The sequence below is a fragment of the Symphodus melops genome (assembly GCF_947650265.1).
Source record: "Symphodus melops genome assembly, chromosome: 14".
NCBI classification, from domain to species: Eukaryota; Metazoa; Chordata; class Actinopteri; order Labriformes; family Labridae; genus Symphodus; species Symphodus melops.
Genome location: NC_136704.1, coordinates 10353030 through 10377072, shown reverse-complemented (window position 1 = coordinate 10377072; position 24043 = coordinate 10353030). Strand labels below are relative to the sequence as shown.

General features: G+C 42.7%; 4 protein-coding genes across 6 annotated transcripts in view; 2 read left to right on the top strand and 2 right to left on the bottom strand.

Moving 5' to 3' along the window:
• Positions 1-24043, bottom strand: part of LOC306835344 (uncharacterized protein) — a 116322-nt gene that overhangs the window by 68968 nt on the left and 23311 nt on the right. The window lies entirely within an intron of this gene.
• On the top strand, positions 46-12763 carry pabpn1 (poly(A) binding protein, nuclear 1). 3 transcript variants are annotated; one of them, XM_079361813.1, is made up of 7 exons: positions 46-521; positions 3926-4034; positions 4897-4964; positions 5772-5878; positions 6125-6212; positions 7204-7376; positions 12006-12763. In XM_079361813.1, exons 1-7 carry the CDS (start codon positions 387-389, stop codon positions 12199-12201), a joined length of 876 nt encoding a protein of 291 aa, XP_079217939.1. In that variant the 5' UTR covers positions 46-386; the 3' UTR covers positions 12202-12763. The 3 variants fall into 3 exon arrangements, with proteins under 3 accessions (XP_079217939.1, XP_079217940.1, XP_079217941.1); XM_079361814.1 differs by lacking the exon at positions 12006-12763 and adding an exon at positions 10844-11431 and having other exon boundaries at positions 47-521; XM_079361815.1 differs by lacking the exon at positions 46-521 and adding an exon at positions 823-948.
• Positions 13344-17570, bottom strand: ngdn (neuroguidin, EIF4E binding protein). Its single transcript, XM_079361812.1, has 11 exons — positions 17426-17570; positions 17084-17143; positions 16899-16970; positions 16309-16446; positions 16126-16210; positions 15443-15495; positions 15155-15269; positions 14809-14983; positions 14480-14633; positions 14013-14076; positions 13344-13558 (listed from the first exon to the last, which is right to left on the bottom strand). Exons 1-11 carry the CDS (start codon positions 17444-17446, stop codon positions 13539-13541), a joined length of 957 nt encoding a protein of 318 aa, XP_079217938.1. The 5' UTR covers positions 17447-17570; the 3' UTR covers positions 13344-13538.
• On the top strand, positions 17802-19688 carry cebp1 (CCAAT/enhancer binding protein (C/EBP) 1). The gene is made up of 3 exons (XM_079361310.1): positions 17802-17891; positions 18937-19233; positions 19347-19688. Exons 2-3 carry the CDS (start codon positions 18937-18939, stop codon positions 19650-19652), a joined length of 603 nt encoding a protein of 200 aa, XP_079217436.1. The 5' UTR covers positions 17802-17891; the 3' UTR covers positions 19653-19688.

Here is a 24043-nt window from a genome sequence, read left to right as displayed (position 1 = left end):
CCGTTAACCAATAGAATTGAGAGTTTCCCGCCTGCAGTGTTCCATGACTCCGCCCCCGGCTTCCATTTCTGAACTGATGGACGCCGCCGCTCGCGCGTAGTCCTCGCCTGTTTTATACACACATTTAAGTACGTAAACTAGCTGCTCTGGCGTAAATTAGGACTTTTTATCGTGAAAGAAGCGACAGAATAGAAGTACTCATCAGTCTGGGGATGCTCTTTGAAAAGTGGCGCGTACTGTAGGTACCATTTGATCTACATTTTAACTTTACTAAGCGGCGTTTTCCGCCGTTTTTTCCGTTCGCCGCCCCGCTCACCCCCCTACTCTGTGAGCACGGGCCTGCTACGTCGAGCCACGAGGCGAGTCGGTACAGTCGGACCAGGGCGATGGCGGAGTTCGGTAACGGACTGGCGGAGGAATCCCTACTAGATTCAGACCCCGGACATCCTGAGCTGGAAGACCCGGGTGTCGGTGACGAAGAACCGGGATTAGAAGAGGGAGAGGCCGCGATTGAAGACCCGGTAAGTGAAGGTTATTGTTTAAGCCGTGATGGCCCCCCGCGAGTACAAATTCATACAACAGATCGGATTCGGAGGCGAAATCGAGCGCCCAATTGACGTATTTTTTTTTCTTTCTTACAAATGTTGGGTCACATGTCGTTTTCGCTGCTGCTATCTTCAGGTCTACATTAACCGCCATTGTGGTTCACGCAGTGCAGTAGAAAAGGGTGGTGACATGCGAAGCGTTGGCAGCCATCTTGGCGCAACAGCGGCCAGTTTCTCTGCGCCAGGGAGCAGCACGAGCCGGTGGGGGGGAGGAGGGAGGGGAGATTGAGGGCAAAAAAAAAATGCTAGACGGAGATGTAGGAGACAGTAAGGGGCGAGGGTAGGACAGGCCGCCGCCATTAGCCACCGAGTCTACCTGCTAAAGAAGGCGACCTGCTTTACGGTAATGTTTCCTCTTATATTAATTCAGTGTTCTGCCGTGCAGGCAGCTGCTGCCTTTGAAGCACCGCTGTGTGAACATGCAAATGACACAGCGCCAGGAGAGGCTAACATTAGCTTATTACAAGCCACAGCATCATGTGCTGCAGTTTAAATGATGAGTGAACCTGTCGAAAGCAACCAGCATACATGTGCATACAGGGCCAGAGCCGAGTGTCTCAATTGTCTGGTTTGTGCTATAATAAAACTCCCGACATGCTATCACGCCTAGCAGTGCACGAGAGGACACCTGTCTATCATTTTGGATAACAGTAAGTCTCACCTATGTGTGGTAGTACAGACGAGTATGTCCTGTATTAGGATTAAATGTGCATTTCCAAACACATTAATACAAACGGCAGATTCGCTGGTGATGTGTTTGCAGCATGTCCAGGTGGGGTTTACTGTCTGACGGGCGATGAGAGCCTGGCTCACCATGAAGCAGGAGGATGCGGTATTTAAGGGGCTGGGTTCGCATCCTCTGGTGTTTCTGGGAGGACAAGAGGAGGGAGGGGTGTGAAAAAGCTTTGAATATGCGACAAACGATCGGAGCTCCAGACTGTTGGATGGCTTGTTTGAATGATCTACATATTAACATTTGATGTCCTGCACACACATACACCCATCAAAAAGGGCCGATGAATCACCGGTGCAGCATGTCACTGTGCAGTGCCCAGTGATTTGGTGGTAAGACCTGATTGAATATGGCCTGTCAGTGTCCATGTACCAAGCAGCACAAAGAGCCCTTTGCATTAAAAAAAAACCTGTCAGCATTTGCATTAGCCCTGGATAGAGCTGGAAAGATTCCCACAATGCTGCAGTGCACCACTGTCAGGAGGTCCGCTCCCTGCGAGGACACGGACCTCACTGTGTTCGTCATAAGAATATTTCATCTGTGGCGGTTTGATGGGTTCTTGTTTTTATTTCCCAACCTCAGACCTGATCATCAGTTCAAAGAGCTTACCAATTTCTCAAAATGCTCTTTAGATTAATAATCATAATTTATACTTTATTAATGAAATGTGGTTTACACTCCGTTAGATAATACACACTCGCACACAAACAGGATCCTATTGACAGAGTGAGGGGGCGGCCCACAGCATGCGCTCCAGAGCGGTTATGGGGTCTGGTGCCTTGCTCAAGGGCTCAGGAAGTGGACTGGCACCTCTCCAGTTACCAAACCAATTTCCTTACTTGGTCCGTGCTGGGGCTTGAACCGGCGACCCAAGTCACTACAGACCGAGCTACTGCCTCCCCATGCACCACAAATGAGTGCTGTAATTGATTGGTTCACAAGTTGTTCGATGTCTGATGTCACAGAATGTAACCCGCTTGAACTAGAGCCAAAGCGTGGCGTCTCAACAGTTGAGTCATTCGTACGAGTGGTGATATAGATCCAATGAATCATGTCTATGAAAATCTAAAATAAATGTGAAGTCATTGTTCCTTATCTCCTGAGCCTTGTTCCTCAACTCAAGTTAAAGTGACTCATTTCCACTTTCTTCTCACCCAGATCATTTGGTTCTTTAAGAGCGGTGCTCTGAGAAGACACACGCGATGTTGGTGTAGAAACAAATCATTAAATTGATATATCTTTAAAACGTTTGCTTGAATTAAATAGTTTCAGTAGACTAATTCTGCTCTGTTGTTTCACTTTAAACTGTACTTCAGCTGGTTTCAAATATACACTCCTGAGCAGATCTAGATCATTTCAGTAGGAGCACTTTGGAGATTCTCCTGACCTGGCTGTTCACATGCACACCTCAAAGGAAGGGGGCGGGGTCTCCTGAGGGAAGACGTGACATAAAAAAACAACAACCAGGAAGTAGCGGACAAAGCAACAGGGTCCATGGCAATATTTGCCTTTATATCAGTGATGCGTGTAGTCCAAGGAAATCCCAACATCATCACACGAGTGGAGAAGAACATACTGACAAACAGAAAACAGATTGCAGTCATTAATTTCCATGATGCATACACTCTGTGCTGTAGTACGTGTGTGCAGAAAGTCAGTGAGCTGCAGCAGGATCTAATCTGGAGAATTTACCTTGTGCAATCGGGAGAAGGTGGAGATGTTTTTTTGTCCTACGACGGGTAGTGTATGCACATCTTTAACCAGCTGCAGTGTGTTCTGTGTTCATCAGTATATCAAACTATATGTAGCATTGTCAGAGGGATAAAAAATAATCTTATGGCGTCTGGCGTGTGTGAACAGCCAGGTCAGGAATATTTCACGAGATAAATCTCAATCTTTTCAGGTGTGCAAAAAAACAGCTCTATTTACTGCATCCCTGCTAAAATCAAGTGTGGGGGGGGGGGGGGGGGGGTGTTGGCTCAGTCGGTAGGAGACTCAGATACATTCCCTTGAAAGAGGAATCTGGTTAGTTTTCAGTGTCACACAGTACCACATAGATGGATACTTTATTGATCCAGACCAGACATTCAAGATTGGTTTGTACTGTAGGTAAGATCAGGCGTCAGCCACATGTAGTAGGTCACATGGGGTCACATGGGGTCACAGGGTCAGGGCTGATTATAAGTCGTTCATGACACCAACTACGGACATTTGGAACTGATATCAATTTACTAAGTCCAACCCAAGACTTTGTTTCACCGCTCAACAGCCAGGCTGATCATCATCGGCTCCTAATACATCAAGTACTGTATTTTACTAACGTTTTGTCTTGACATTTGTTTTTTGTTTTTGCTTCAAATTTGAGAATACGCCCATTACGAGGGCAAAACATCTAAAAATCCTAACCAGCCGTATGTAGTCGGGTCATTTCATCGTGTTTTAGCTGGTGCGCGGAGCTTTGATTTGGGTTTTGGACACTGCTGTTCTGTTGTATTCAAGGTGCAGATGGGTGCCTGTTTTAAGGGTTAATGTGGTCTCTGATGACTCTGTGACTGTCGGCTCTGAACGATGCATATCTATGTTGTAGGAGCTGGAGGCGATAAAAGCTCGGGTGAGAGAGATGGAGGAAGAGGCAGAGAAGCTGAAGGAGCTCCAGAACGAGGTGGAGAAACAGATGAATCTCAGCCCCCCACCAGGTACGTGTTTAGCTTTTATAAACAGAGTGATGTTTACGTGTCCTGACTCAATCCTTCAATCAAGTCGCTTTCAAATGTTTTCATACCACAAAATGTTAGGCTGTAGTTTGGGCATTAGCGTACGATCCAGTGTAGAAGACTCACTTTTAATACTTAAGTCATCTTAAAAGGTCGCTGTGTCTTCTACACCTGTGCAACCAAAATACAGTATGAAACGCTGATACTTTATAACGGCGCGTGCAGCATCCATCATCAGCCACTGCGCGCCCTCACGTGATCAAAGAAACACCCCATTCATGATGTATTGAGAGCTGATTGGGCGCTGTGCTAGGAGAGAGAGCGACACAGAGCCGTCCGGCTGTGCGACTTTCCCACATCTTTTCTTCCTCACGGTGTAAACGTACATTTACAAAAAAAAACAGCTACAGAACAGTGCTCTCTTGTTCTGTAAATAAACCTTGTCGAGTGCTCTTTGGATCAAAAATAAAATGAAGTTAAAGAGCGACAGCCGCACGCTGAACACAACAGAAATCGACACACAGGAAGACAGTTGAAACTTTTCTTTATTCTTATGACGAGTAGTAAGAAGCTCTAAACAAGCTGGAGCCAATTCACCGCTCGCTGACTTTATGGCAAATCAAGCTTTTCACCATATTAAATATGACATGAGTGTTAAACAAAATGATTCAAAGTCTTGAAACACAGCAAACTGTGATTTTATATTTTCAACTCGTAGTCCAGTCACATCCATCTGTGGACTCTAAGATGCACAGCTTATTTACTGACAAATGACAAGACTCCATGTTCCTCATGATTCTGTTTCTCTCTCTCTCTCCCCCTCTCCCTCTCCCTCTCTCCCCAGTCGGTCCCGTCATCATGTCCATCGAGGAAAAGATGGAGGCAGACGGCCGGTCGATTTACGTTGGAAACGTGAGTTTGTGTCTCGTCTCGTGTTACTATCTACTACATGATCACATCACCCAGCGCCGAACACAACAAATACTCCACGTTTAAGACGTCAAGCTTCTTTAATGCCCAAAGATGCGTACGCCCAATGAATAGAAGTGTGCTGAATTTGTGCAAGCAGCCTCGAGAGGTTGGTGCGTGACGTAACGTCCTCGGTGTAAATAAGTACCAAACGTACAAATCTCGAGGTTCCATCCAGAGATGCATCTTCGGCTGATTCCGAATTCTTCCCCAATTCGTCCTTGCGATTTCTTATTTGGCTGATTCTCTTTCTCTGGAGCACGCCATCTCTACCTCGCACTCCCAAAAATGTAGTTCTCTTGTTTCTGTGCACGCGAGCAACGAGCAGGTCGATGCTTCTAAGCAGGAGGAGAAAGTACGGAGGTCTTTTTCCAACCTCCACTGTGTGGCTCGATCACCTCTCGGTCCACGTGTGCGTATGTGTGAGTCTGAGTTGAGTCCTGTTATAGCCAGGACAGGCCGGTCACCAATCATCCACCAACAGGCTGAAAATCCACCCATCGACCAACCAAAGACTCAGGAACAGAAAAGCCGTACTAAAAAAGATTTAACAGACACAGATGAAATGACGTTCTTTACACTCAGTGTTTTTGAGCTGGACCCTGGGACCACCTATCAGGTGTTCCCTGTGCTGAGGTGCTGTCGGTTATCTCTTTTTGCTGTCAAGAGTTTCATAAGCCCTGCTCTGCATATTTCCCTGCTCTTTCTTTTTGCTGATCACATGACCCCCCCCCTCCTTTTTCCCCCCAGGTGGACTACGGTGCGACGGCAGAAGAGCTAGAAGCTCATTTTCACGGCTGCGGCTCAGTAAATAGAGTTACCATCCTATGTGACAAATACACAGGGCATCCCAAAGGGTAATAAACAAACAACATACTGTACCATTTTCACTGTGCAGGTCGCATCACTGGAGCTGTGCTTCTCATTTTGTGTTGCAAATACGTCACTGCCTCGCTAAAATATTGATTTTTTGCTTGTTTTGCATCTGTTTCTGTGTGACGGTCACTTTGAACACCAGCACAAAGAGCTCTGAACTTTGTCGAAAGCTACTTTAAACTTCCTGCTTTCTGTGATTAAATACTCTCTTCTCGTCTGTTCTCCAGGTTTGCCTACATAGAGTTTGCAGACAAAGAGTCTGTACGGACAGCCATGGCTTTGGACGAGTCCCTTTTCAGAGGGAGGCAGATAAAGGTAAACAAATCCTCTCTCTAAGTTTGGACATTTAGTGTTCATCTGAAAAATGTCCCACTGAAGAGGTTCCTCCGTCAAGACCCGAGACCAGCATCAGAACTTTTTTTCAATGTAGCTCCAAACCCCAAACGTTATCTCAGGACACTTTACAAATACAGCTTTTTGTTAGCTTATATACAACCACCCAACTCAAGTCTACCACGAGCAAGCGCTTGGCAGGAGACAAATATCCTTTTAAAGGCAGAAATGTGAAGCAGAGCAGGCTGATGGTGAACACCCGTGTGTCGTCGCTGCGTGAGCCGAGAACGTGGGCTGGAGGGAGAAGCAGAAAGGAGAGGTGGACAGAGACGAACGTAGCAGCAACAACAGATTGTAATACTATTAATCTAATCAGACTGCGTTCCTCCTTTTTGGTGGAGCACCATGTTCTTCCAAACGTTGTGAAGTTTGTTTCAGTTTGCAAATTTCCGAGTTAGGGAGGGAGGGGAGTAGTTTACGTAACTGACGGAGCAGAGAGAGAGAGACTCGAGCAGCATAAGAACATTCAGTCATATTGACGCATGGCATTCAATGAAAAGCTGCCTGAAGTGGCTTTTTAGTGAACGTTGATGAGAAATCAACAGTTAAAAATACAGGAGGACTCTGTTAAAAGACACAGTTGAGGGGTGGTTAAAATGGTGAGCAGCTTTGTGTTCACTTCAATGAAGCCAACAAAGACCAAACGCAGGGCTGAGGATATGACATTACAACAACCACCTCCTCCTTCCCTTCACATAAATCAGTGAATGGTTCAAGAAGTTACTTCAAAAAGGGTAAAGTAGGTTTACTTTCGAGTTACTCAGCGCCATAATCCCGGCTCTTTTTCACACTTTTTTTTATCCTCGAAGTCTCAGATCTAGATGGGTTTTTTTTATTTCTTCTTTTATTATAGGGGAGCTTCTTGATTGGCTGTTGAGTTGTTGCTCTCCACTTTTCAATCCCGTTTCTCCAGGTGGGCGCTAAGAGAACAAACCGACCAGGCATTAGCACCACAGACCGCGGCTTCCCACGGGCTCGGTTCCGGTCACGGGGAGGAGGAGGGGGAGGAGGAGGAGGAAGCTTTCAGTCACGCGCACGCTACTACAGTGGCTACACGCCACCCAGAGGCAGAGGACGGGCCTTCAGGTGAGCTGACGCCGAGGCGCCTCATTCTGACTCTGTGGGAGAGCACCTGCATGTACTTCACCTCACACTCAGGACAGGACGAGGCAGAATAAGCTCCGTGTGTTGACTCATTCTTCAGAATATACAGACAACAAATGACTCCTGAGCACAGTTTGATGTGTCACCAGTCATTTAGGGTCAAAACAGCCTTCTTTGTATTTCACCCAGACTGGGTTTGAACTCGACATGATAGGAAGGTGGAGATCTAGAACTTACCTTGAATCTCATCTGTGGACTGTGAGCAGCCATTATAGCTACAGGTCTTTATGCAAAGAAGTCGATATACTGAGCAGAACATATTTTCATCATGGAGATCAGAACAAAACAAAGAAATGCCTTCATGACTGGGTGACGTAGAGAGCGGTCGTCAGTAGACAATAGTTCTTTGCTCTTTCTTTTCTTGATCTGAATGTTGTTGACAGTGTAGAGAACCCACAGACATCGAGGGTGTCGGCGCTAATCGAGGCCACAAATCAGATTTACGAAATAGCATGATGGAAGATGTGTATGGGATTGTGATGAACAGTTTACTATTCAGTCAGGTTACAAATCCCATCCTGGCAGTTCAGGAACTGAGGGGCGGATTGACTTCTGCACAACGTTAGGTGGAAGTGCTCAAGTCTTCATGCGCGTAGTTTCAAACTGTTTCTAAGAGAGATCATGACCGTCAGTTTGATGACACGCTGTAGGAGTTCATTAGATAATCAGTTACAAAAAATGTCTGATCAGTAATCGTTTTGCCGTCCACATTTTTAAATTGTGTTTAAAAAAAAAAAAAAAGACAACAGAATTAAAAGTTCATGTGCATCTCTGCTCCTCCAGTCTACCGCAGCACTGTGGCAGCTTTTTCTGACGCTCACTCTGGTCGGTGTGTCCAGCTGTGGCAACTGTAACTCATGATGCTGCTTGTGGTGTTCTTTCATCATTGAAGTGACTCTTTAATGAACGCAGAGCTGGTGATGATTGATTCAGCGTGCAGAGGGACTCTGGAGGATTCTGCTCACTGTTCACTTGAGTTTCTTTACTTCTGCAGAGGAGTCCTGGGGGTTTTAATATACAGCACAGATGTCTTTAAACGTATGTCGATACTTGGCAGGCACTCACTTACACCAGAACAGTTTGGATACATGAGAATTGAAAGTAATCAGTCGAAGCATTTCTGACAGAATGATGAAGAGGGCCGTTTGTATGCATGTCAAGGTGAAAAAGCGTCTTCATTAAGAAGGCCCACCATGTTTTGAGAGATGAAGAAAAAGGGGAGTGTGTGCCAAACATGTTGATCCAGCATGCCAATTCCCCCATACATGATCCAGAGAGATTCTGATCCCATCCCTCCTGCCAAGCATCTGGACCCTCCAGGCTCTGGCCGTGTCTCAACACTTCATATTGAACATAGATCATGTGCCCGATGATGACGCAGCACTTTATTTGGGAGTTAGTATAAAAGCTTCCTTCAGAGGCCAAGTAACTCTGTTTTTGGAAATTCCTTCCGAGTGAAGTTTATCGTGTGTGCTCGTGGCTTTATTATCGCCCTTGCTCTTGTCTCAAAGAGAAAAAAAAAGAAATATGCGACAAATTCCATTTCAATGAGGCTGCAAATAATCACAGCAAAGAGTTACACAACTTCTTACTCCTTTTTTTTTTTTTTTTTTTTTTTTTTTTTGTGAGAAAGTGTCTGCAGCTCAAGGTCAGAATCTCTCTAATCACTCTGTGTACTTACCCCAGCCACTCCCACACATACCAAGAAACCCTAACCCTGCCAGTTTATCCACTGCCATTTGGCCCAGGCTGCAGGACAAGGCACTCTAAGAGTTTATTTGTCAGCAGAAGATGGTAGAAATAGTTTATAATCTGAAAAAAATGTAAAGCATGGAACTTTGAGACTCATCAGAAACAGCTAAAAATGAAGATAGGCGTGCAGTTTTGTGCTGAGGAAAAAAGGCAAATAATTTTTTTTTTTGTTGTTGTTTGGCGTCGGTCATAGTGAAACTGGCAGTTCAAGGTTGTGACACGTTTGGTGCTCGTTGCCAACTGTGATCACAATCATAGACGACCTCGTTACTGATGATCACGCGTGAAATGCGGCGCGCCAAGAAGCCGAGTTCCTCTTGAACCGGCCTCTTGTAGCGGAGAGCAGAAATGCTGCTTGGCTGCTCCATCAGGAATTCATCACTTGTCTACTTAAGATCACGCATCAGTTGAAGAGAATGGGGCCCAACACTTTCATTGATGCCTTGTCTCAGCTGTGGGAAAGAAAAGCACACGCCAAGTTGAAAATCCCTGCACTGACCTACTTTAGTGCTTGTGAAGATTTTGCGGTTGTGGCTGTGTTCCTGCGATCACTGCCCAAACATGTGGAAGTTTTATTCTAGTATTTAAAGTGTTGATTGGCTTCGGTCATCACTGTTAAGATTCATGAAGACCAAAGCGCACGTTTGTCTGACACGTCCTTACGTCAGGTCAGAAATGGAAAAACAAAGTTTACTTGAACTTAACAAATTGGCATCCAGCAGAGAAAAGTAACGACATCATTCTTTTCATTCCCTGAAGAGAGCCAAGTGCAGCCAAAGACTGTTGATGTAAACACACACTGTACTCTGTGTTTTTCCCATGCGCATGTCGGGCGCGCCCTTGCATGTACATGAACCATCACACACACAACACACAGTACGACTCAGATCACCTTTACCGCCTTCACTCCCAGAAACGAGGGTTCATCACTGCAGCCTGACCTCAGCATCTCGCCTAACGGCGTCTGGATGCACTCCTAGTGTGACCTTTTTTTTATTTTTTATTTTTATTTAATATTTTCTTTGTGTTGCCACTGAATGATGTGTGTGATAAAGGTGAGAGGGCGTGTCAAGTTTGAGTGTATAATAACCCAGTTTTGTTCCCCAAATTGTCAAACTATTTGTGTGTGTGTGTGTGTGTCCTGTGTCACGCTGGGGGTTTATGTTGGTGCTGTTTGTCCTCAAGGTCTTTCCCCACAGTGACCCCAGAGGCGGAGAGAGAGAGAGAGAGAGAAAGAGGGCGAGAGAGTGCCTTTGCCGTCCCCTCACACACACCAAACACTATTCCGATATCTGGAAATCAAACACCATCCTCTCTTGACTAAGCTGTAGTCGTATTTTTTTTTCCAGATTTGTTACAACACAACTTGTAAGATCAAAGGCACAATACCGATTAGATGGTATGTCTCTTTATTTGTGAACACTGTCCTCAACGTTGTGTTATACATTCTGAGTCCAATATTTCTATAAGAATATTCTTTCCCCTTCAGTTTACACCCTGGACTGAAGTTCCAGCAGACCCTGTCTCTGCTCACTCACGCACACACACACATATATTCTATCACACCAGGAAATTGGTGTCCGTCTTCTTAAGCCAACAAGAAAAAAACTCACCCTCTTTTTCTCTCTCTTTTCCAGGGGCCGAGGGCGAACAACATCGTGGTATTCCCCTTACTAAACACCCCCCTCCTTCCCAAACACCCTCTTACTATCAAACCCTTTCCCCCCTCATCCCTGTTCCCATTTGGAAAAAAAAAACACAATGAAAAAAAAAAAGCCCTCTCCTTTCCCATCAATAAAAGAAGAGAATCCCAGAAGAGGGGAAAAAAAAGACAAAAAAGGAAAAAAAAAAAAACAAAGCAAAAAAAAAAAAACACTTCCTGGACAGAGAAACTGACTGGCCGCAGTGTGCGATTGTGTGTGAGCGTGCGTGTGCGGAGATTGATGCAGGCGCCCCTGGTAAGGTATACGTTGGCCATTGGGGGAGAGTACTGTGGCACATTTCTTTCTTTGTATTCTGTTGGGTTTTTTTTGTGGGTTTTTTTAAGGGGTGGGAAGTTTAAAGCGAGAGGATGATGATGGTATCTCAGGCTGCAGATGTCTCCTTTGGTCTGGCTGTGACCTCCTGCTTTTTTTTTTTTTTTTTTTTTACACCATCACCATCACCGACACAGCCCACCCACTCACCCTCCACCACTACCAAAAAAAGAAAAAAAAAATGTGTGGGGTAAAGAGCAAGAAAAGAAAGACGAGGATACACTGTACTCATTTGTTTATGTACCGTACATGTGTGAAGCTAGTCAGAGTATTTGTTGATGTGTTTTTAAGTTTGTGCTTTGGAGTCTATCATTACCCCCCCCCCCCAACCCCATCTGTGTTGAACGTCCCCCCCCCTCCTGCCCTGCTTGCATTTTACAGCTCATGCTCCCCCCCCCCCCCCCCCCCCTCCTTGGCTCATCACACTATGGATTGTTTGTCTGCTGTTCTTAAGGCAGTGGTGGACCTTCAGTATTCAGTGAGGTTGTTTTAGATGTTTCTTTCCTCCTGAGTGGGGTTCTTCGGCTGCTGCCCCCCCCCCCCCCCCCCCACTGCTTGCCCACATCAACTCCAACATGGCCACAGCTCCTTTTTTTTTTTTTTTTTTTTCTTTGACAGGCATCGATGTTTTTATTTTGTGCAACCCCGCATTCCCCAAACCCTTCTCCCCTCTCCCCTTCTGTGCTCCCTGTCTCCCGTCTCCCCCACCCCCCTTCCTCCCCCCTCCTCTCTTTGTATATTAGACCACTTCTTGTCGTTTCAGGTTTCAGGACCAGTGGAGGCTGACGACCCCTCCCCAGGTGGCGCAGGCCCCCCCCACTGTCTCCGCAGCGTCTCTCTCTCTCTCTGCTCCCGCTATGCACACTCACCCCATCCTGTCCGTGTGGGGGGGTGGGGGAGGGGGGCAGGGCGACCACAGGCCTGCCGCGGGGGGCATTTACTACAACAGCAAACGCTGATGACGCTTTTAGTTCCCTTCACTCTTCAACTCACTCACACGTGGTCGAGACACACACACACACACACACACACACACACGCACCTGTTCAACATACACCACATGACACTGCAGAACAGGCAGCACGAAACAGGCAGCCAATTCAACACATTTTCTATACAGAGAGCTGAAGGCAGCGTTGCTGAGTGGGAGGCAAGTTTGTGCAAGAGTGAGGAAGGCAGGACCAGAGACCAGTGTTTTTGGGGGGGGGCGGGAGGGGGGGTGTACAGTGCAGACTTAAAGGCGCCCCCTTTCTCTGACTATGCGCAGTGCAGTCACGGCTTGTCTGAGGAAGGCTGTTGAGCTTACAGCATTGATTAATTAACAGAGTGTGCAGGAGCTGTTATTTTAGGGCGGGGGAAAGTCAGTTGTGGGATTTGTGTGGAGCCTTTTTCTTTTCCTTTTTTTTTGAAAAGGGGGAGTGGGTTTGGAAAAAAAAAAGTGTTTTCTTTTTTAATTTTTATTTTTAACCCATGAGTCTGTAATTAGGGTAAAAAAAAAATAAAGACATTGTGTAAAAATGAGACTGTGTCTGTGTTTATTGAATCATTCTTTGGTCTATGTTATTGTATACTTTCCACAGCCATAGAAGAGTAAGTACTAAACGTACTCGAGTCATCAGCCGATCACATCAAACTCCCTCAAGCTGGATGTTCACAAGATATGTGATAGTTTTAAACTTGCGGTGCCATTTTTGGAGCACGCATTTGTACTTGTAAAGTCCCGTAGCTCTTGTTCTTCGTGGCTCTGCTTCACGTCCAAGGAAGTCGTGATCCTGAAACTTAACCAGCCACTTTAAACTCAGCTGTTAGTTTGATTTCAGCTTTTCGCTCTGCAATGTCCCCATGTAAAAGATTTATAGAAACTTTAAGGAGGACATTTAAAGGATAACGGGTTTGACTTGTTCTTGTGAAATTAAATCTGCCTGCGGGATCTCCACATGGCTTCATCTCAAAGCAGTGAATTGAATCCTCATACTGAGAACTAAAAAGTTTATTCATGACTAAGTCCAAGCTGCACATTAGACTGTACAAGAAGAAAACATGGCTTTGTCCTGATTGGTGTGTGTTACAGGCCTCTAATGGAGATGATATATAAAACACATCAGAGACAACAGTCCACTTTATTTTCTCAAACAGCCACTTTCATACAAAGTACACAAAGGACCCAGAATTCATTTCTGTATTTTAACTTGTTAAAAAGAAAACATTGGAAGAAATTATAAATTGACAGCGGTGAAGGGCTTGTAAGAAATCCTCTTTGTGTTGTCATTCGGTCTTCTTGCTTCACAGTTCTGCTCTATCTGCTCTTCCTAAAAGCTGTAAGAAAAGACAAGTCCATTAGTGACATGAAATTGACTCGGCGTTAGCAGCCCTGTGGAGTCAAGTAAAAATAATGAACCTGAAGGACGTGTGAATGTTTTAAAGGTAAATTATGAATCAGGATTTTGATCCTTTCAGATAAATCTGGATTTTTCAACTAAAGAGGTGACCCAAGTCGATGTTTGACGTCTGTAAAAAACATTTTGAAATGAGGGTTACCCTGTCAAATAAAATATGAACTTCGGCACGTCTGCAGACTTAAATGTGTGAAGATTTCATTCCAAATATCCAAATTTAAAGTTTGTGTTGAGTCCGTCTTAAATCTGTTATGAGCCATGTTAGCGGTGTCTTTAGTTGAAGGCTGTGTAAGCAGGACAGGAAATGCATTTAAATTGTGTGAACAGATGCTCTCCGGCTTCTTGTATGTGACGCTGACTCTCCATGTCCTCACCTTTTCTTTTGGTTTTCTTCTTCATGAGATTCTTCTTCTTCTTGGGCCGAGGGTTGTCCCCGTCCTGTGTCATCAAGAAGAAGTGTGAGGAACGGCAACCGTACACGTTCAGTACTTCACACAGCCAATTTCCTCTTTGGAACAGGTTATCAATGTGTCATCGTATAACATAATAACTTATGTTATTAGAAGTTATTAGTCCCACTCACTGGCGCTTTTTATGACACCAGACTGGTGCCTTTGGGAAAGGAAGCTAACAGGTTTGGCGTGCCGAACCTGTGGAGGCACATCTGCTGCCAAAGCTCTGCCAGTGTGTTGTCAGACTACTCAGTCACCCACATGCACAAATACATTCCTCTCCACAAAGGATCTGTATATATATATAATACTTCATTATGTTGCATCACAGCCAGTCTGAAAAACGTGTCTCTTGGGACTCGTCCAGACTGGGTTAAGGAGTCACCCACCTGTCCGCCCTCGCCGCCCGTCAGTGCCGTTATGTCACCGAAGTGTGTAATACCACTCAGCTGGCCTGACATCGCCATCCTGCCTCTCTTTTTAGAATTCTTCTGTTGTTTTGGCATGTTGAGGCGCACCATCATAGACTCCTCATAGTTTTTCCTGAAAAGACAAAAAAGAAAAGAAAATATTAACAAACATGTCTAAAAAAAAAACCTTTCAAGCATGCTTGAATTTCCCTCGAGATCAATAAAGTATCCATCTATCTATCTATCATGTAGTATTCAAGCGTTGTTTATAATCCCACTGCATTTCCATTGTGGAAAGAAGAAAAGACCTGTGCAGCTCCTCGCGGCTGTCCCGCTCGCTCTGGAAGTCTCTTCTCTCCCTGATCTCCTCTGGAGCGTCGCTGTACTGCTGCCTCAGCTCCTGGATCACAGAGCTTCTGAGGGCAGCACGCTTCTGCCGCTCCACCTGAGCCTTCTTTCTGTCTGCTTCTGTCATGTCGCCATCTGCAGGAGACAGTGAGAAATGTGTTTTCTTAATCTTCATGTACACCAGCAAGAGATGAAAACGGATGTCTTAATTGTACCGTACACTACCAAAAGGTGCATAAGAGCGGCCGTGTTGCCTTCCAAACAATGTGATCAATGCCCACAGAAGGTTAAAGCAAATTTAATTACCATAATGCACTGCAGCGATCTTGGGTGGTACATATTTCTTGCCACTAGAGTGAGCTGCTTTCTTCTCTGAGGTTTTCTTCTCCGCTTCAGCGTCAGACTCTTCTGATTCACTCAGCTGGTTAATGAAGAAAACAAAAGGGAAGTCGGTCCCAAGTTACAAGAATTCCCATCACTCGGAAAAAAACATTAGCATGTTAGTCAGACTAACAACACGTTTTAAAGCTCATTTCTTTACCTACAGAAACTAGTCGAGTGTCGCCACCAAAGTCGAGTGAGATGTGAACTTACTTTGCTGATGAGATTCTCCGGATTAGGACGCAGCTGCAGCGGGTCATTTTCAGCTGGAATAAAAAAAAAGCAGTCACATTGTAAAGACTCAAACAAAAGCAGGTGGAAGATCATCCATCTCGAGGAGAGCAGCGGTTGAGCCTCAGGTGGAGCGCCACCCCTTGAAAAATGTCTTCAATTCATTGTATGTTACACCATCAACAATTAGACAGATTCTTTGTTTTCCTGAATAATTAATATTATTTATTCATTTCTTTATTTTGCAACAGTCACATGACACTCTCTCTCTCTCTCTCTCTGCCTTTGACTCAATGATTACATTCAGTGTGTCATAAGATAAGATAATATTCATCTCGCGAGCGGAGAAATTTAGTGTTACAGCAGCAAAGCAGGATAGCAGAAGAAAATCACACAGTGCAAAAAAATTAAATAGATAAAAAACATGCATCAAAAACAGTAATCAGTTTGTGTTGTAGTGATTGATAACATCCTAGACAAAAATCTTACTGTCACAAGTTAAGTTTTTTTTGAAGGTTTAGTTTTGTCCCCTCTTCCTTTAAAGAAAGGCACCTTCTATCATTCCTCCGGGGGTCCGAAGCCCCACTTTGAAAACCCCAGCTCTACATCAAATATAAATACAAAGCCAGTTGCATTCATCACGGCCAACACAGAAGTGATCTTACCCAAACTTCCAGTGACAGCTGTACGCACGAGTTTATCAATCTGGTACTTCAGTTTGTGATCGAGTGGTCGCATCTTTTCCAGGACCTTGGAGACAGACGAGGAAGGTGAAACATACGCTGTGTCAGCTTGACCAAAAAAAACAAACTTTCATTACTCGTGATTTGTCTCAAATATTATCTCACAGTTCTGACAGAGACCACTCTGTTGAGGGCATCGCTGTCTTTTATTTTCCCTCCCTCCGTTTTGATGTCGATGAGGTGAGTGAGGTCTTGGAGGTAGAAAAGAAGTAAATGATACCGAAGGTCTAAGAAGGACAAACCCTGCAGGGAGAGAACAGAGTCAAAGAGGGCTGTCCATCTCGACCACAAGGGGTCAAACTGGATTTCTAAAGGTCATTTACATGAGTCTCTTTTTGTTTCGCTTGAGGAACTCTACGTATGTTCCTGCGACAGTGAAAACAAACCGCATGAAAATGTGAAAAAAGAAAAAAAAAATACTAAAAATGTCAAATCTGGATCGCAAGGTTGCAGTTAACAACCAGCAGAGCAAACAGGATTCAAATGACTGGATGTTAATATGATATTAATATATAATATTATCGATACAAACACCTCAGAAACTTTGAGGACAAACACAAAGCCTGGAAAATAAGTGACATGGTTTTGTAATCAGGTGAATATTTTTAGAGTTTATCTGTTTCTCAAACACAAACTGCATATGAATGAATATTCGGTTATTCCTGAAGTGAATCAGAATACATTTTTTGTCCCACCTTGGAGGTCTTAAAGGTCCCCTCTCTGACTTTATTCAGCAGCTCTCGGACATGAACAGTGACTGAGGCGACCTGCAGAGAAATCTCAAGATTTTTATTCAACAATAAACAACAGTATCTGTATGACTGTGTTCATAAAGTAAGTCAACATAACACAACTACTATAACTCGTCTCCAGATCTTACCTGTTCTGTCAGACTTCTCAGTAACTGGACCGCTTTTGGTACATCACTTTCCATCAAATCCTGTCACGTAGTGAATATTGTGTAAATTACACGTTACAAATTAACGCAATAAAGTAACACAAGCGTCATGTGGCAAAAAGGTTTCCCATAAAGAGTTAGCGAGCAGCTCGACTCAAGTCATTTAAAGACTACAAATATTGGCACGTGACCCAAGTAAAAGCTTCAAAGAGGACTTCACGATACACACAAAATATTCAGATGGTAGATATAAGATATAGACCCTTCTTGTAAAAACACTAAATACATGTTCCATTAACAAGCGGCAAGCACAATTCAACTCACGTTGTCAACAGGGGCAGCCATTTTGAAGAAAAAGTAATCTATGGTGGCCTAACATGGACAAAAGTCGGACTGAGGTCCGTACCAACAAGCAGCGTTAAAACTTTACATCCTTACAGACTGGTTAAAATACAAGACCATTAAAACATACTGACGTCCTCTTATATTATTACATTACTGATTAAAACATTTGAATTAGAAATGGAACAAATAGCTGAACAGTCTTATTGGTTTGAATTTTTGTTGGACCTGTTTCTCAAGATTTCTGAATTTCCTGTGCCCATATAAATAACGCGCGCGTGTGTGTGTGTGTGTGTGTGTGAGAGAGAGAGAGAGAGAGAGAGAGAGAGAGAGAGAGAGAGAGAGAGAGAGAGAGGAGGTGATGAGTTGATTGGGGGGTACCTGTGTGTCTCATGTGTTTCTCATCATTGTCAGTCAGCAGGCAGAGTTCATGGACACTTAAGTCACAGTAAGTCAAATCATAACTTTATTAATTTGTATGTTTTAACTAATTTATTGTTGTTATGTTTCACCTTTAAATAATAAACCATTGGAAGATCTGGAAATAGAGGTTGTCAGATTTTCCCAAGGTCTCTAAATAGCAAAACTCAACATTTCTTCTTATTTAAAGTTAACTATAATGATAATAATAATATTTTATTTGACAGCTATGTGCTTTTTAATGCACATACATTTTTCAGTAATGTTTGGCTTGATCAGTCAGTTATTCTCAAAGTCAAGTTGTCTCTTATTATTGACTTTTGTTTTGGTTGAAACAGTTAAAGACGATATTAAAAACCTATTTAAGATTTGTTACTTAGATTGCAGGTTTGGCCTGAAACACCGTCTATAACCTTAACAAGTTAATTACATACAAGATTTAAGAAAACAAATATTCATATTTGTCATTTAGTAAAACCAGTGATTCTATTTTTATAATTAAAAAAAACAGGACAAAATTGATAATCAAAATGGTTCCTGTTTTTTTTCCGTAGATCTCCTTGATTAACTTCAATGTATTGTTGTTGCCATTCCTACATTGCCTTACTTTTGTCTTTACTTAAAAACCCACTCTAGTTAATTGCAGAAGTGTTGCATCTGACGTCTGTAACATTTGCTCTTGTTATATGCTTTTGCATAGTTTTTTAATTCAACAAAGCAAAATAAACACCTTGAAGAAACGTCAATCCTCCGTCCCCATGGACACCTGCCCCGATAAAAACTGTGACTGTCGTATAGTGAAAGAATAGAGTTTAACTGGGATTTTTTAGGAAGCGGTGTGAGAAGGGACATTAACATGTAAGCACCCTTTTTTAAGTTAGTTTAACTGGAGTCAAAAATACTTTCAGTATGTTGCTGAGTCGTTGCAGTGCATCATGTTTTACATTTTATAGTAGGAATAAAAAAGTGGTTAAAATTGCTATATTTACCACAAGAACAAAGCTTATGAAGCAGTATGTGATATATATTTATTCTATGAGAGGCTTTATTTTTTCTACGTCCAACCTCCCCAGATGTCGGATTCCAGGGTGTCTTCTGTCATCCAGGAGTGGGCAAGCACATACACGGGTCAGGTCCACACCCACAACCTGAATCCTACCAACTCAAACCAAGGAGATTCTACCAATCAGCTGGCTCAGATGGACATGATACCATACAGCCATTCGCACGGGCTGGTGAGAGGAGACAGTGATGACAGAGCGGCTGAGCAGATGATGGGACTCTCTTACCTGTCGTTCCCAACTTCCTGTCTTAGCAACACTTCAAGCACAGGGGGCATTCACCACCAGAGCCACACCAACACTCAGCAGGTGTGTGTTTGTGAAATCAATTTCCATTTGTGGATGAAAGAAACATCACCAAACACTAGTTTAAAAAAACCCAAAAACAAATCCTTACACATATTTGTCTTTCTGGCATTCAGGAGTTCTCTTCCTTCCTCATGCCAACTCTGCGGGCTCCGATAAACAAGAGGAGCATAAGCAAGGACAGCGCAGAGTACCGCCTGCGACGTGAGAGGAACAACATCGCTGTGAGAAAGAGCCGTGACAAGGCCCGCAGGAGAATCCTACTGACCCAGCAGAGGGCCATGCAGCTGCAGGAGGAAAACCAGAAGCTGCAGATGAGGATAGAGCAGCTGACACAAGAGCTGGACACTCTCAAACACATCCTGTCTCAGCGGCACATGCATGGAGCTGAGGACAGAGGAGAGGGGTGCTCTAGCATTTAGAGCCTCGTTTTTACAAGTCTTGAATGTCTTCTTGTATGGGTGTCATTGTTTGTGTGAAGGCAGGACTTCTCGATTCAAGGTACTCAGCCTTACGAAAGTTTGCAGCTTCTGCTCACACGCTTTTGTTTTCCTGAAAACTCACACGATTGTCACCTCCAGCAAAACTCTTCACATATAGTGTATTTCTCTCATCTTTTCTATCTGTATTTTTATCGACGCACATCTTCGACATGTGAAGATCATTTTAGTTCAGGGGCGGAGAGATACAGAATGGTCCCTTATATGTCTTGCATTACGGGTTATTACTTGCTGTGAAACATTAAATGTAAAGAAAACATAAGGATCGAAATGTGAAGACAAAAACATCCAAATCCTTTCAAAGCTGTGGTTTAGCTTTTGGTGTCTGCTGATAATGGTCTTTGTTGAGAGGGGGGACATTGAGATTGTGTCCATATTTCTAAAAATATCACTATATCGTCCTGTACACTACGGTGCTGAAAAGTGACATAAAGACCCAACAAAGAATGTTTGGTCCATTGATTCTCTTGGGTCCTTTTATCCTGAGCTGTATGTGAAGACCCTGTCGAGTAAAAGTAACCTTGAATGACTTTTTACACATATAGATTAGTAGAACAACCACTGATGATGAGGAAAGGCTGATATGTAGTTTTCCATGTATAACGATCACAACTAAAAATGCACCAATAAACCCATAAATGAAAAAGTCCTGGAGATCTAAAGCTGCATACTTCAGTTTAGCATTAATCTGACTGAACTATAATCCTGAATATCCCTGTTAGCTTCTTTACATTCTCATTGATCTTATCCAAAGAAAACCACTCTCTCATTGGACTGATTTGGTACACATTTGATTCGATTCCATTGCTCAATATATACTACTTTACACTTTACCTTACACGACCAGATCAGATTGTAAGTGTTGTTGCCAAACAAGGTTTCACAACAGCCTGTGGTTTTTTAGACATTTAATGAAATCTAAGTGCCTCTCTCTCTATGATACATAATCTTTGGTCCCTAAATAAGGGTGGGATGACTTGAAATAATTTAGATGACGTTGTCGTTGGATATTTTTCTTAAATCACTTTATTGTAATGTCCTAAAAGTTTGTCAAATGTTTTCTTCAATAAACAAATTAATGCTTTTAATTTGAAAAAGTTCTCCCTATCTGCCAATGCATGATGACTATTACTTCAACAACTCAAATTTATTTACTATTAAAAAAGACAATATGTTTTCAGATATTGAAAAAAACCTCTTTATGTATAACATCTTTATACAACACAATCAAAATCCTGTGATATAACTCAGTATCTATTTCAGTGTCTTTATTCTTCACTGCGTCCTACTTCAGGCCACATGCTGTGCACCTGCCACATTTTTTACCATAACTTGTCTAGCCACAGAAACGGACATCAGACCATGGACCGTTTTGCACAAGCGGTTTCCCTTTGTGGGATGGCCAAGATTTCAACACAGCAGAGGACAGAGATGAGGAGCGCAGAGATAGTATCAGTGTTTCGGGCTGCCAGGGCCTTCCTGTGGCTGTGATGGTAGTGAAGGGACAAAGAGATAGGAGACAGATGGGATGGGGTGGGGGCCAGCAAGCCAGACATGTTTTTTTGTTGTTTTTTTTGTGTCCTTGCCTAAGATGATAGTTATAACATCTGGTGAAACAAAATGATCAGATCACCAAAAGGGCACAGTGCTCCTTCTGCATCTGGAGCCTAGGATTCAGTCTCACATAATGACTTTCATTAACTCGATGTGACTGTCAAAACAAAGACACTACACATGCACTTCCTTTTCGATCTTGACTGTGATGTAAATGAAATTACAAATGAATACGTTTTTAAAAATCTTCTCAGAATCTAAGCCTTGCATTTAAATGTCTGAATGTCAAAAAAGAGTAACTCTAAATAAAGCAGCAGAAAAACTGAAGATCACTCTGTTATCCAAATGTTTGAGCTTTTCAACTTTTAACAATATGCTCATGTATTTTATTCACAACAATAATGAAATTGAACCAATAAAAATGACTTATCAAATCATCCAACACACTCTGTTAACTGTGCAGTTTGATAATTCAACTATGTCATATTTTTGGGGGGATTTTGTTCATTACTACAATTGCTCTTATTTTTATTGTTTTTATCATTTTTAAATTATTGTAGATAGGCTTTATGTTTAAGATTATATATACTGCGTATATAAAATGAACGTGTAAAATGTATTGTCAGAATATAAACTGCTGACCCCAGGAAGTATAACCTCTTGCTATGCTGAAGCTAATGGGGATCCAAATGAACAGAAAGAAACATACAGTACAAACGTGAGGCGAACACTCGTCCAAAGCATCAGACAACAAAACAAGCCATTTGTGTCTGGAGCCTCAAGCCTAAATTATAATTTTGTTGACTTATTCTCTTCTTGAGTAAGAGCTAAAACTGGAACGTTTGAGAAAAAACATGTGAACTAGGTCAAGAATGAGCTATTGACCCGAACATATGTGAGAGAGGACATACATGTAAACATGGACATATAACAACATACATAGAAAGTGGCCATTAAACATAATCTGAAAAATGAAAATGAACTAAGATACCTTTCAAAACACTTCAGGTAATGCAAATCTGCATATGACAAAATATAAGGATTTCAATCAAAGCTCCTGTTTTATGATGTACACAACAAACACTGATGTCATTTTGCTTTATCCTTCTAAAACATGTCTAAATCATGTCTTTAATAAGCTCCTTGTTTAGCACAAGAGAGTGAAAGTGTGACACAGGCTGTACTAGTTTTGAAGTATTGAGCAGCACATAATAACTTCTGGTGTGACCATGTCTGTTGAAACGTCCAACACCGACTTGTGGGGCAATTTGTGGTCCCAGGACTGCAACATCTCCGCAGAGTGAAGAAAGACTGTATTTCACCTATCCTCACCAAGTTACTCAACTGCAGCAGACCATATGAACGCCAGTTGAATCTCACAGAAAAGCACAGATCTTAAAAACCCTGAAAAGGAGTTTGATTTAAAACAAACTGGACTTTTGTCGGCAGTTTGCAGAACATAACAACAACCACTTTACTTGTTCAGTTATAAATGTTCACATCCCTGAGACAGGGCTATAACTTTAGCCTTTAGCATTCAGTTCCCACCAAACACTCTGAAAACTTTCTACATATGGTACCAATATAACAAGAGTCCAGTAATGATAGTAAAAAAAATCCCCTCTAGAGGAACTAATATTATTGGTTAGAAAAATGGATCCAAAATCATACAAATTATGTTACAAACAAACCTTTACAAAACATAAGATTTAATGAGATTATCAAAATCCACATTTTATCTAAATCCTGGTAGATCTATTTTACCATGCAGTGTGGCGAGACTGAACAGTTCATGTGGTTATATTGTAAAGTATCGGCGTGTTTGTCAGCAATGTAGATATTATCATCAGTATGTTATTGTTGCATTAATAATACCAGAACACAAATACTTGTCCACACACCAGTAGTGAGGAGGCAGACGCGATTTCAAGTGGTTGATTGGCAACGTTATAGATGTTATCTTTTATTTAAAGGGGAAGTGGCAGCCATCATGGCCATGGCTGACAAAACACAAGGTCTTTACGTGGATACGTTAACACAAAAACATGACGTAATGGCTCATTTCTGTTAAATGGCAGAGTCATTGCCATTAACAGAATGAAAGAGCACTTTTGAGATTTGTCATCCACTGTTATGTGACGACAACTTTGAGGGGTTAATAGTGATGACAAACATTCAAATGTCTTGCAGCAATGTCTGTGTGAGGACTTCCATTTATAGCCCATGCAGATGATCAAACAGTGTTAGTGCCACCAAGCGTAACTTAACAGACATTACCATGTGTCGAGCTAAACCAATAGAAGTTGTCCTTGTAAAAGTTGGAGGTTTTCTGAATTAGATCACTATTTACACGAACATCTCAACTTTGTTCACGGTTTTCCTTCCAGGCTAACATTTTATCTCCAATGAAAGTATTGAACAGTTATCCACAAATACATGGTGGGTGTTTATTTAACTCAGCAGATAGCTGAGGGAAAGTACATCAGGTGTAGAGAGGATTCTGGGACATTTATCAATGTACCTATTGTGTTAAATGGTTCTTTGATTACTTGCTTCAAATGGGACATTGGCAGCCCGTCTACAACACCTGGTTGAAACACAAGCTGGGCTAAGTCTTGATAATATGTTACAGTACATTAGACCTGTCTATGGTGGTGGTCTGTGATTTATGGCTCCACCATGCGACACAGGTGTTTAGACGTTCTGCAGAGGTATTAAAAAATGACAAAGATGTCTCACTCTCGCTCTGACTGTATATT